Source organism: Panicum virgatum, chromosome 9N (assembly GCF_016808335.1).
Source record: "Panicum virgatum strain AP13 chromosome 9N, P.virgatum_v5, whole genome shotgun sequence".
NCBI lineage: Eukaryota > Viridiplantae > Streptophyta > Magnoliopsida > Poales > Poaceae > Panicum > Panicum virgatum.
The window spans coordinates 18,679,606-18,691,663 of NC_053153.1; the positions used below are offsets into that span (position 1 = coordinate 18,679,606).

Below are 12,058 nucleotides of genomic sequence, written 5' to 3' on the forward strand. Positions count from 1 at the left end.
CGTTTGATCCGGCGGTATCTTCCCTGGGCCCACTATAAGCTTTCACTGATACCGCCAATTGAAGATACCGCCGGATCAAACGGCGGTAGCTCCTTACCGCCAATTGATCCGGCGGTAAGTACTACCGCCGCGCTGTAGCCCGGCTATAGCCGGCTGCTACAGCCGGCTGTAGCTGGCAGCGCCCTACCGCTGTTTGAAACGGCGGTAGGTGTCCCATATTTTTTTTATTTTTAATTGTTTTATAAGCTTTCACTGATATAAATATTTGTATAATTATTTTAAAGACTATCTGAACTGTAATTATTATCTTTACATTTATCGATATTTCAGAAAATAATAGAGATAGCGGAGGTGAGGGAAATATTTTTTAAAAATTTATACAAATTAGATTTAACTCTAATAATCTGTGAAAATATATTTTCATGAGATATTCATGAGTTTCAATTACTATTTCGATGTCTTGTCACCTTGCATCAGATTCTTCTGCACTCCCACTATAATTAAAAATATGGGAGTACTTACCGCCGTTTCAAACGGCGATAGACATGCGTGAACTATGCCTATAGACCAAATAGCTCCATCTATAAATAAAACATCGCCCCATCTCATATGAAGTCAGTAGCCATCTCATACGGAGTCTTTAGCCATCCACGCACGGCCACCATGTCTTCCTCTGGTTCTACCTACATTCCGTGGAACAAAATTAGAGAACATGTGCCTGAAGGAGTGCAGGTTCCAATGTGCTTCTGCGGTTCGTTGTGCAAGCTGATGGAGTCCAAAGTTTTGGGCGATGACTTCGGCAGGAGGTTCTTCATGTGTGAGAACTACGAGTTCGATCCGCCAAAGCGCTACGGCAAGGACAAAGCGAAGGTATCACCTCGCACTATCTAGTTTGCGCCTTCGGAGTTCAGTATGTTAATTCTAACTCGGCTTCGAAATAGAGTCCACCACCTCTTTGTGATTTCATACAGTGGCTGGACACGGAGCAATTGACCGAAGCTAAGGAACACGTTGAGCGCCAAGCAAGGTGGGCTGCGGAAAGGTGGCAGCGAATGCTGCAAGAGGAAAAAATGGAGGAGAAGCGCAAGAAAGATAAAGAAGAGATCGAAAAGAGGTTCGCAGAAGTTGAACGTCGGCAGGCGGAGGAGCGTGAAGCTGATAGGGAGAGGAAGCGAGAGAGGGCCCGCCGTGCGAAGGAGGCGGGACCCGAGGCTATTAGGAAGGGGAAGTATCCTCGGTGCACTCAGTAGATGACTATCATGTAATATTCGAATTTCATATTCCCTAAGGCATGTTAGGTCTAGATGGAACACGACGTTATCGTGTTCCATGTACATGCCAGTGCAATTGTTATTATAATTTCAATATCAAATTAATCGGCATTGTGTAATTTGTACTAGCTGCAACTAAATTATTCAGAAGCATTGCCCTACAAATAAACTTTTCAGACCGACGCAATAACAACTCCGTTGGCATATATCGGCCGGTACAGACAATAAAAACAATCACCGTTCAAACATTGAACCCAAATTAAATAGTGGTCCACACAATTCAACGCACAGAACACATGACATGGCATGTCCGGACCTGTTGCAAACTACGGTAACGAGGTCCAATACTAAACCTAACATGCCTTAGGTAATTCGAACAAACGTTACATTATTTATTCAGACGTAGCAGTACAACATCAATCATTCACGAGCAGTACCCTTATCACGTCCCGCGATGTCTGGTTTTGCACGCTCGCTTTTGCGTAAATCTTCATTCACCTTCTTTAACCACTCCATATATCGCTGATCACGATTGGTGATCCATGTGTCAATCCACTCATGGAAATGACACCAATGAGTATGCGTGTCTTCACCAGCGTACTTTTGCAAACAAGAAACGATTCAAAATTAATAAAAATAATAAAAGCATATTTACAAATTAATCTATACCTGTGATGTTGCACCTATTTTTTGGACTTCCTCGATATTCTTGCAACACCAATATCTCTGGCCAAAAGTCTCGTAATCACGAGATATGTTCGGAACACAACGCATTTGGCAATAGCAATCTGGTGGCTCTACACCTTTCGGCCATACCTTGCAATCTGTAATACATCTATTGGGATCGTTAGGAGAGGGTCCTAAATTAGCCTCCATTTCCCGACGGAAAGCTGCCCGGGAGAATGAGGAGCTCATAGCTGTTTGGTTGGGCTAATTAAAAAAAGTGGGAACTGAATTGCAAGTCTGTGCTCTCAGGAACCACAAGGTGCTCTTTTATAGACGCACTTTGAACACAATATTATCGCTCACTGCTCCATAGTCGTCCACGGTTCTGCACTCGCACGCTCCACAGTGCGCACTCATTCCACTAAAAACAACAACAGGACCTCTCACTGCTCGTACCATCAGCACTCGCACGCTCCACAGCGTTCACTGCTACCACTTTAAACACGAATTATTGCGTCGACCTACTCATCGCATCGCCCACTTTAAACTCGTCGTACTGTCACTGCATCGACCTACTCGTGATTATTGCACTGCCCTGACACATCCCATCGCCCGAAACACTACACGGTACCGGCGTAATCGTCACAATGTTAACCATAGGAATTACATCATAATACAACGTTAATGAAACACACAGTAGAAATGTAGTGGCATGGCAGAACCCGTTGCAACTACGGTAAACAGATTTTGATCTAAGCTAACATGACAAATACAACGATGCAACATGTCACTTGGACTAGGTAGTCCTAATAGCCGTACCCCCACGTAGCAAACTGCGTTGAGCCTTCTCCGCAGTATCCACCCATTGCAGGTTGCGCAGGCGGTGGTGCCGGAGGGCCAGGGCCCTTGTTCTTGTGACAAGGGCAGTTGCAGTAAGGATTAGTGCATGGTTCATCTTGTGAAGCGGCAGCATTGCTGTTATCATCATCTTCGCCGTCTTTATTACCCTCGCTTACTTCCTCGTAATGGTTCACCTTGCACTCCAGATCAAATATCTTAATCTGGAGGTACTCGATGAACTCCTGAACAGAATCAATTGGTGCAGGATCGACCCACCTGGTAAACCCACAGTTTTCTGGAGCATCTGAAGACTGCAAAACAAATTTCATGTAACATGTCTCAATGAATAAAGAAATAAAACAACCGAGCATTACCCATGCGTGAGGGCATTTGAAGAAACGCCGACCGCCATCCATCCCGTCGGTGCACATCTGCACTAAGCAGTCCTCACCATGTCTGCATTTTGGCCATGTTTCTCTACGGTTATCGTATTGTCGAAGAGGAGTTTCATTGGTAAATTCACTCTTCTGTTGTGGCGGAAACTCAAACACTGGTTCTGGAAAGGAATCGGGTCCAAGAGGCCCCTCCCATATTATGGGGTCTCCCTTTCTTCCCCATTTTCCTTTGCCAAAACCGTAGTAATTCTTCCCGCTAGACCCACCTCCAGACATCGGGTATACAATGAGCTTTGGTGTTTGAGTGCTGCTGGGAGCTCACAACCTTGTGAGTATTTATAGGCGCAAAAAGGTCTGATACCCGGAGTGTGGAGTGTAAATGCACATGAAAAGCCTACTGTATTCGCACGCTCCACAGCGCTCACTCGTACCACTTTAAACACGGACACGACCTCTCGTTGCTCTTGATTTGTACCCTCGCACGCTCAACACCGCTCACTGCTCCCACTTTAAACAACGACACGACGTCTCACTGCTCATGACTTCAGCACTTTCACGTTCCACAGCGCTCACTCGTGATTATTGCACTGCCCCGACATTTCCAATCGCCCGAAACACTGCACGGCACCGGCCTAATCGTTATAATTTCACTCCACGGACATATACCATCGCCCGAATCATTGCACCGGCCTACTCATCATAATGGTACGCAATGGACACATCGAATCATAGTCTGCACATGCATACATAAGATAGTATGTCGGAACAAATTAATTAACAAGCTACAACCTGTAAACTAGATGCGTCCGCGCTTGCCCCCTCTCCTCCTGCCACGTCGCTCTGCAGCCTGGCCCGCCCTAGTGTGGTGCTGTGAGTACGTCAGTGGCTCCGGCGGGATGGTCTGGCGAGTGGACCGACGACCCTGCTCAGGAACAGGCGTCTGTTCCACCTGACTGTAGTCCTGCGTCGCGAGTGGGGCACCCCCAGCTGTGAAGTGCCGACGACCTCCTGCGTCGGTGTAGAAGAGAAGAACGTGTTCACCCACTCCATCTGCGAGAGGTCGTCTACCTCCTGAATCTCCTCATCGTCGTCTATCCCTCCCACCTGCCGGTACTCTGATTCACAAATTTTAATCCATCAATATTCAATTAAAAATGCACTTGTTACCGCCTATTAACACCTGGTCTTAGACGTACCTAAATCGTGTATTGGACGACGAAGAGACGAAGATCCAGCGCCGTAGGGATCCATCGACGGAAACAGCGACGAGCCGGGCGCTACACGAATAAGAAGTACAAATTAATAAATAAAGTTTTACATGATACGCCTCGTCGCTGTGCGGCCGATCCTCGAAAACGACGTCGTCGAGGGCCGCGGCCCAAGAGTCGACGTAAGGACGGACCTTGTCGGCCCACCGCGAGCCTGGTGGCTGACCCTGCCGTGTCCACCTATAATAGAAAGTTTGAGCGATTCAATGCTAAATGGTAGGTTAAAAAATGAATAATTATTAACAAAACTATTTATTCGGTACCTGTGGACATGGGCCTCCACTGAGTGCACAATCGGGACCGGGGTCTGCTGGTAGAGACCGAACTGCCTCATAACCCGGTCAACGTGGTACTCCTCGACGTGGATGTCGTAAAGGATCGGCTTCCTCGTCATCCAGTACTCGTGATCTTGCAAGCATAAGGACGAAAGACCGCTCGGTGCCCGGGCGTAAATGTCGGCTGCAGTGTACGGAGTCCACCTCGCGTCCGTGTCCACAAGAGCGTCAAACTGACCAACAAAGTCGTGGTACGACTTCCTCGTCTGCACGCCGACCCAAGAAGGCTGCACAATGAAAAAAAAGTTAACCAATAAATCATACATTTGTGCAAGCATGTAACAATAAGTAAAACAAACGATGTTACGTACCCTTCTGAGGCACCACAATGAACCCATCGTAGGTCTGTCGACGTCGTCGTGGTCTGCGGACAGCTGGACGTACGGCTCGAAGTTCATCTCTGGCCTACCGACGCGAAAGCGCTCGTAAGACCAAAGCTGTAACAGTAGAGGACACCCAACAAAAATGGGCTCCTCTGCTGAGACCTTCGTCACGCCCGTGCAAAGACCCCTGTAACTCGCAGCCAAAACAGCAGAACCCCAGCTGAACTGTGGCATCTCGTGAAGTGGAGCGTCAGCTATCGACCTCGCCAAAGGAATGAGCTGTTTGGGGCACGAGTCACCCTGCGAGCTGCAGAACATGACCCAGCCGAACAGCCACAGTAAGTACGCCTCGAAGTGCCTGGCAACCGTAAAGTCGTCTGCGTCTGCCCTCATGTAGTCCGCCTTCAAAATGGTACGAGTCGTCAATGCACATACGTATCAATATAAGTACGGAAAGAATCAATATTTATGTACTCACACTGAACTGTAGAAGCCACCTCTTTGTCGGTCCGTGTGCGTGGTTCGCAGGCAAGGGTCGGTACGGCAACGCTAGCTCGTTGCGTTGAACCCCGGCGAACCGAGCCAAAAGGTCGTCGCGCCACGAGAGTCCCACGTCCTCTGCACCCACAGCTCGTCCAGCACACGGCAAGCCTAGAAGCATCGCCACGTCCTGAAGAGTAAGGGTCATCTCACCAACCGGGAGGTGAAACGTGTGCGTCTCCGGACGCCAACGGTCGAGAAGTGCCGCGAGGAGGGACATGTCGAACTGGAACCGTGGAGCCCTGTCCCTAGGTCGACGTGCAGGGTCGGCCATATCTCCCTCCACAAGTCGCGCAATCGGGAGAAGACCTGAAGCGCGTAACCTGCATCGCGAAAATGAAAATCAAGTTAGAACAAACGGTTAAGAAAACAACTAAAATATGTGACAAATGTATTCCGTACCTAGGAACCCAGCGACGGTGTATCGGCATTGTCGACATGGGCACACGAGCCCGAAACGTCCCTAAGCTGATGCCACGGACCGCAGACACGTACGACCGGTGGCGCTTGTCGACGAGAGCATCTAGCAACTCAGGGGTAGCTCCTTCCTCGTGCGCCATACCTGTATAATGAGATTTATTACAAATAATTTCAGAACATAAATAACAATATTAAGCATAATAACAAAATAAAATTTCAGAACATAAATTAAGTAATACAACAAATTTTTAATAAAATACTAAATAAAACATAACGTAATAAATTTATAAATGATGCACAACAAATTACATAATATATAACTTCAAATTCCAATTACAGCAATAAAATTGAACATATATTTGGGGCACATATTACAACAAATATTCGTACGCCAAGACGAAATCAGTTTACGACATATTAGTTCCTAATATTACATAATTTAACATCGAACATGATTGAATAGCGAATGACACAAATGACAATCGTACTCGATCAAATAAGGCCATCGTTGTTAGGACGGCAGCCACGACGACCCGTTGCCTGCGGTGCCGGATTTGGAGCAGCTTCAGATGGGCCCGCTCCATCTGTGCGGCCACCATAACTCAATGCCGTACAATACTTGTACGTATGACCCGTCTCATGGCACTTCGAGCAGAGGCGGACATCTCGACCAGCCTCCGAGCGATCCATGTTATTTCTAATGCGTTTCTTCTTGCGTCGGCCCACCCCTTGAAACATTTCTGGATCTGGAATGTAAGTTGCATTGTGTCCAGGATCAGTTATGAAGTCTCCAAGGATGCGAAACCCATATATCTCGTGCCTCCAAGTCATCCAAATAGTTTCCTTCATGAAGTAATTTGAGACATACATACGAGCCTGTAGTCCACCAGCTTCAAAACAGGCAGCAATGACATGTGTGCACGGCAGGTGCAGCAGCTTTGGCTTATGACATGAGCAAATACAAGCATCAGGACGGAGAACACACTCCTGCACATGCTTCTCACGCCGGCCCCCCATTCGGCCTTTGTCCCTACACATCACCTCGTACCGACGTTCCATAGAGCCAACTGGAGTCACCCGATGTAAACGGGCCTTTTTGAAAGCTTCCTCCATATGCTCCGTAACCTTGTATCCGTAAACTTTGCGATTATCGAGCATATCTTTCTGTGCCACAGCGTAACGGTCCCTGAAGTACTCGCAAGTGCGATACAAGAAGAACTCCACGATCCCAACAAGTGGCAATGATCTTACACCACGAAGCACCCAATTGTATACCTCGGCTAGGTTCGTAGTCATTAAACCGTACCTAGCACCTCCTTCATCAAACAGTAAAGCCATTTCTCTTTTGGTTCGTGCTCAATCCACTCAGAGGATGTCTTAATTGCCTTTCTCCTTTTGCGCCTGACATTCGGACCGTCCAATCCCACATCTTCAAGCGAGACCTGGTCGTCGTCCTCTGTATTGACAGATCTCTTCGCTAGCTCCGCCGTTTGCTTTTTTGTTAGCTCATCCAATTTTTTCCATAGGAAGTTGAATTTCCTTTCCTGATTCTGGCTGCATAACCGCTTGAATAGCTTCATAAGGATTTTGTTCTTGAACTGGGTATGAAAGTTTGCCCCCATATGCCTCATGCACCACCTACTCTTTAGGTCCGGCCAAAGTGCAATCCTACTACGCTCAGTAGAACCATTCTGTATGTCATCAATTGCTTGTAATATACCCTTGTGCCGATCATGAATCAAACACACGTTCTCTACATCTTTAACAATCATCTGCTTCACCCTCTGCAAAAACCAATACCAAGTATCCCCTGATTCTTTCTCCACAAAGGCAATTGCCAAAGGCAACAATTGTCTGTTACCATCAGCTGCAACAGCTGTGAGGATTGTGCATTTATACCTTCCTGTCAAAAATGTCCCATCTATACAAATGACTGGCCGGCAGTGCGGAAACGCCTCAATGCAAGCACCCAAGGCCAAGAACGACCGTTGGAGTACCTGCTTTCCAGGCTTCTGGGCACATGGATACGTTTTCAAGTCGTAGTAGCTACCAGGATTTCTAAGACATATAGTGTGCAGCAATGCCGGTATATTGTGATACGAAGCTTCATACGTCCCCCACCTCATCTGCAGCGCTTTCTGTTTCGCTCTGTAAGCTTTGTTGTAGCTAATTTTATATTTAAACTCCTCCTCAACAGCACAAATGATTGACTTAGGTTCATAACTAGGATTGTCCACGATCAAAGGGTACATGTAGTTAGCTATGAAACCTGCACTAAGGTTGCGGTGCTGTGGTTCTAATTGCTCAAGCAGGCATGTGTGCTCCACAATTTTTTTAACCTCCCAGAAATCCTGCCACTTGCCCATAGAAGCATACACCCTGAAAGGACATTCGCTTCTCACACAACGCACGTCATATGTTCTCGGACTGCTCTTGAGAACTTTGAACTGTCTTTGCAAAGAGAGAGTCGACCAACATTTTATAGCTTCCTTCATGTTGTCACTGTTAGCATACATCGAACCGATGCATACCTCATTTTGCCTGTACTCCCAAGACACCGCTTCACCTTCATTTACACTTAATTTTGAAAATTCATAACCGGACCAATTGTGTGGGACATGATAATCTTCGTCGTCATCATCATCATCATCTGAGGAGTCATCATTCATTGCATTGTGCTGTTCTTCACTCTCCCTCTGAAACTCTTCAACTATCTCTGGAATGTTTTCCCCTTCATCAGCCTGACCAGTTGCTTGACGAGGTTCGTGTGCAGCATGTGTATCATCTTCTAAAATCTCAAATTCACCATCTTCTTCATGAGATTCATGCATCGTCTCAATTTCTTCAGAAATTATATCTCCCTGACCTTCATGATCCCCGCCCGCTTGAGTTCTAAAACTAATCTTCTCGAATGCTTGAACAAACAACACAAGCGGTAAGCCTCGGCTACTACTTATATTGACATAGTTCCTCCAGTTTTGCGTCCCTTCAAGCGGCAATAGCTCCCAAAATACTGGTTCCCTTCGACTAACCACTGCCATGACAGAGATATCATGTTCATCTCGACTAAGGCCGAAAGCTTTAAATAGCCAATTGGATATTGAAATCCAAGTCCTCTCTCTAGCTCGGGGTATTTTTTTTGTGATCGAGCTAAACTCTGACAAATCTACCCCTTCAGGACCATATCTAACTTCTCCAGACCCATAGAACACTTGAAAATACAAATCATCTGACATGCCTGTCAATATTTACGACAATAATTACTCATCCTTAGAATTTAATCAACGCTAAAAAATAATTCTGCTATTCTTGCATATATCTTAATTATTTCTTTATAATTTTTAGTATTATTTTTTATGCGACCAATATGTCTGTTTGAATTCATTAATATTTTCAATTGTATTCGTATGTAAACTAATATTTTTAATTACATGTTCTACGATTTTATATCGTAATAATTCCTACATATAAACTAATATTTCTACATATAAAACAATAATTTGTACACATCAAACTATACTCAAATAATTACACGCTAAAAACTATTTCTACACATAAAACTATATTCAAAAACACTAATATTACTAATTCTAATCTAAAAACTATTATTAATAAAATTAAAATTGTACCTGGAGCGGGCGGCGGCGTCGCGGGCGGAGCGCTGCGGGCGCCGGCGCGCGTGCGGGAGCCGCGCGGGGGGCGGGCGGGCGGCGGCGCGGCTGGAGCGGGCGACGGCGGCGCGGGCGGAGCGCTGCGGCGGCGTGGCGGGCGGGCGGCGTGGCGGGCGGGCGGAGGGCGCGGGCGGGCGCTGGGGGAGCGGGGCGCGTGCGGATTTAAGGAAGGGACCTTACCTCCGGTTCAACCGGCGGTAGGTTCTTACCGCCGGATGATCCGGCGGTAGGTTCCACCTACCGCCGGTTGAACCGGCTGTAATGCGCGGACCCATCCTACCGCCGGTTCATCCGGCGGTAACAACCTTCCGCCGGATGAACCGGCGGCTGGGTGACATTTTTGAAAAAAAACAAGACATATATTTTTGATAAATCGAAAAAAATAAAAATAAAAATAAAAAATCTTCCCGAGCCGGCGGCGACTCGACCGCGTCTCGTCTCCTTTGGCGCGGTTTTTTTATTTTTTTATTTTTTATTTTCATTTTTTACAAAAATATATTTTCGATTTAGAAATTTACAGGAATATAACCGGCAGCGGGGCGGTAGGGGCATTTGTGAAAATAATTTTTAGGGAGAAAATTGTGCGCAGGTCCCTGGGGCCGGTCGCCCGGCAGCGGGGCGGCCGGCCCTGGCCGCCCGGCTGCGAGGCGACTGGCCGTAATTTTTGCAATTTAGTCTTTTTCGCGAAATAATTTCACATATGTGTCTTTTTTGTAACTTTTTGCAGAAATAGACCCTAGGGCCTTAATATGTGGTGCCGAGATAACACGTCTTGGCGCCACAGATCACGGCGCCGAGGTGCCACGCACGCACAAGCAATCTAGTGAATCTTCGAACTTGACTTTAATATTTTCGGACCTTACATCATACAAGCAATCTAGGAATTACATCATAATACAATGTTAATAAAACACACATCAGACATGCAGTGGCATGGCAGAACCCGTTGCAACTACGGTAAACAGATTCTGAACTAAGTTAACATGCCTTATATAATTTAAAAAACACAACAAACACAACAATGCAGCATGTCACTAGCACTAGTTAGTCCTAGTAGTCGTACCCCCACGTAGCAAACTGCGTTGAGTCTTCTCCGCAGTATCCACCCATTGTAGGTGGTGCAGGCGGTGATGCCGGAGGGGTAGGGCCCTTCTTCTTGTGATAAGGGCAGTTGCAGTAAGAAATAGTGCATGGTTTATCATGTGAAGCGGCAGCATTGCTGGTATCATCATCTTCATCGTCTTTGTTACCCTCGCTCACTTCTTCGTAATGGTTCACCTTGCATTCCAGATCAAATATCTTTATCTGGATGTACTCGATGAACTCCTGAACTAAATCAATTGGTGTAGGATCGACCCACCTGGTAAAACCACAGTTTTCTAAAGCATCTGAAGACTGCAAAATAAATTTCATGTAAGGTGTCTCAATAAAGATAAAAAAATAAAACAACCGAGTATTACCCATGCGTGTGGGCATTTGAAGAAACGCCGACCGACATCCATCCCGTCGGTGCACATCTGCACTAAGCAGTCCTCACCATGTCTGCATTTTGGCCACAGTTCTCTACGGTTATCGTATTGTCGAAGAGGAGTTTCATTGGTAAATTCACTCTTGTGCTGTGGCGGAAACTCAAACACTGGTTCCGGAAAGGAATCAGGTCCAAGGGGCCCCTCCTATATTATGGGGTCTCCCTTTCTCCCCCCTTTTCCTTTTCCAAAACCATAGTAATTCTTCCCGCTAGACCCACCTCCAGACATTGGGTATACAATGAGCTTTGGTGTTTCAGTGCTGCTGGGAGTTCACAAACTTCGGAGTATTTATAGGCGCATAAAAGTCTGCTACCCGGAGTGTGGAGTGTAAATGCACCTGAAAAAGCCTACATGACAACACAGTGAAGAGTATTCAATTCTCGAACTGACTACTCGATGCATCTCTGTGCATGCAGAGCATCTAAGTGCATGCAGACTCACAGCACTGCATCGTATCGCTGCCGCTCGGTCGATCGTGCCTAGATGCCGCCTTCCCCACTACCCGCCACAGACCTTCACTGTAGAATGACAGTTCTGTTGTCCTCGCCCGAGAGACTGCTTTGAAGGTGAGCTGGTGTGGTTGCCGTGTTGTCACATCTTTTTGAAATGGTGAAAGGGCGCTGCTATTGGGCTGTCGTCTTTTGTCACGTTTGTCTGGGCAAAGAATGCAACATATGGGAAACCCGTGATCGCCGTGCTGAGTAGTGGCAACCTGTGATCTCGTACTCGCAGCTACATACACTATGGTCCCTATTTTAAGCTATACGAGCGTGTCACGAAGTTTACTCTGTATGCGGTAG

The 12,058-nt window shown here is 46.5% G+C and overlaps 1 protein-coding gene across 1 annotated transcript; it reads right to left on the reverse strand.

Moving 5' to 3' along the window:
- Window positions 1-4,943: 4,943 nt before the first annotated feature.
- Window positions 4,944-5,786, reverse strand: LOC120688807 (protein MAIN-LIKE 2-like). Its single transcript, XM_039971179.1, has 3 exons — window positions 5,577-5,786; window positions 5,110-5,500; window positions 4,944-5,002 (listed from the first exon to the last, which is right to left on the reverse strand). The coding sequence occupies exons 1-3, from the start codon at window positions 5,784-5,786 to the stop codon at window positions 4,944-4,946; spliced, it is 660 nt and encodes a 219-aa protein (XP_039827113.1).
- Between the last annotated feature and the right edge of the window lie 6,272 nt (window positions 5,787-12,058).

Excerpts from the sequence above, each read along its gene's own strand:
- LOC120688807 (XM_039971179.1), bottom strand. The coding sequence starts at position 5,786 with ATGACCCTTACTCTTCAGGACGTGGCGATGCTTCTAGGCTTGCCGTGT. Across the intron at positions 5,501-5,576 it reads GGTGGCTTCTACAGTTCAGT|GCGGACTACATGAGGGCAGA; the intron begins GTGAGTACATAA and ends ACCATTTTGAAG. Across the intron at positions 5,003-5,109 it reads CGTCGACAGACCTACGATGG|CCTTCTTGGGTCGGCGTGCA; the intron begins GTTCATTGTGGT and ends TTCATTGTGCAG.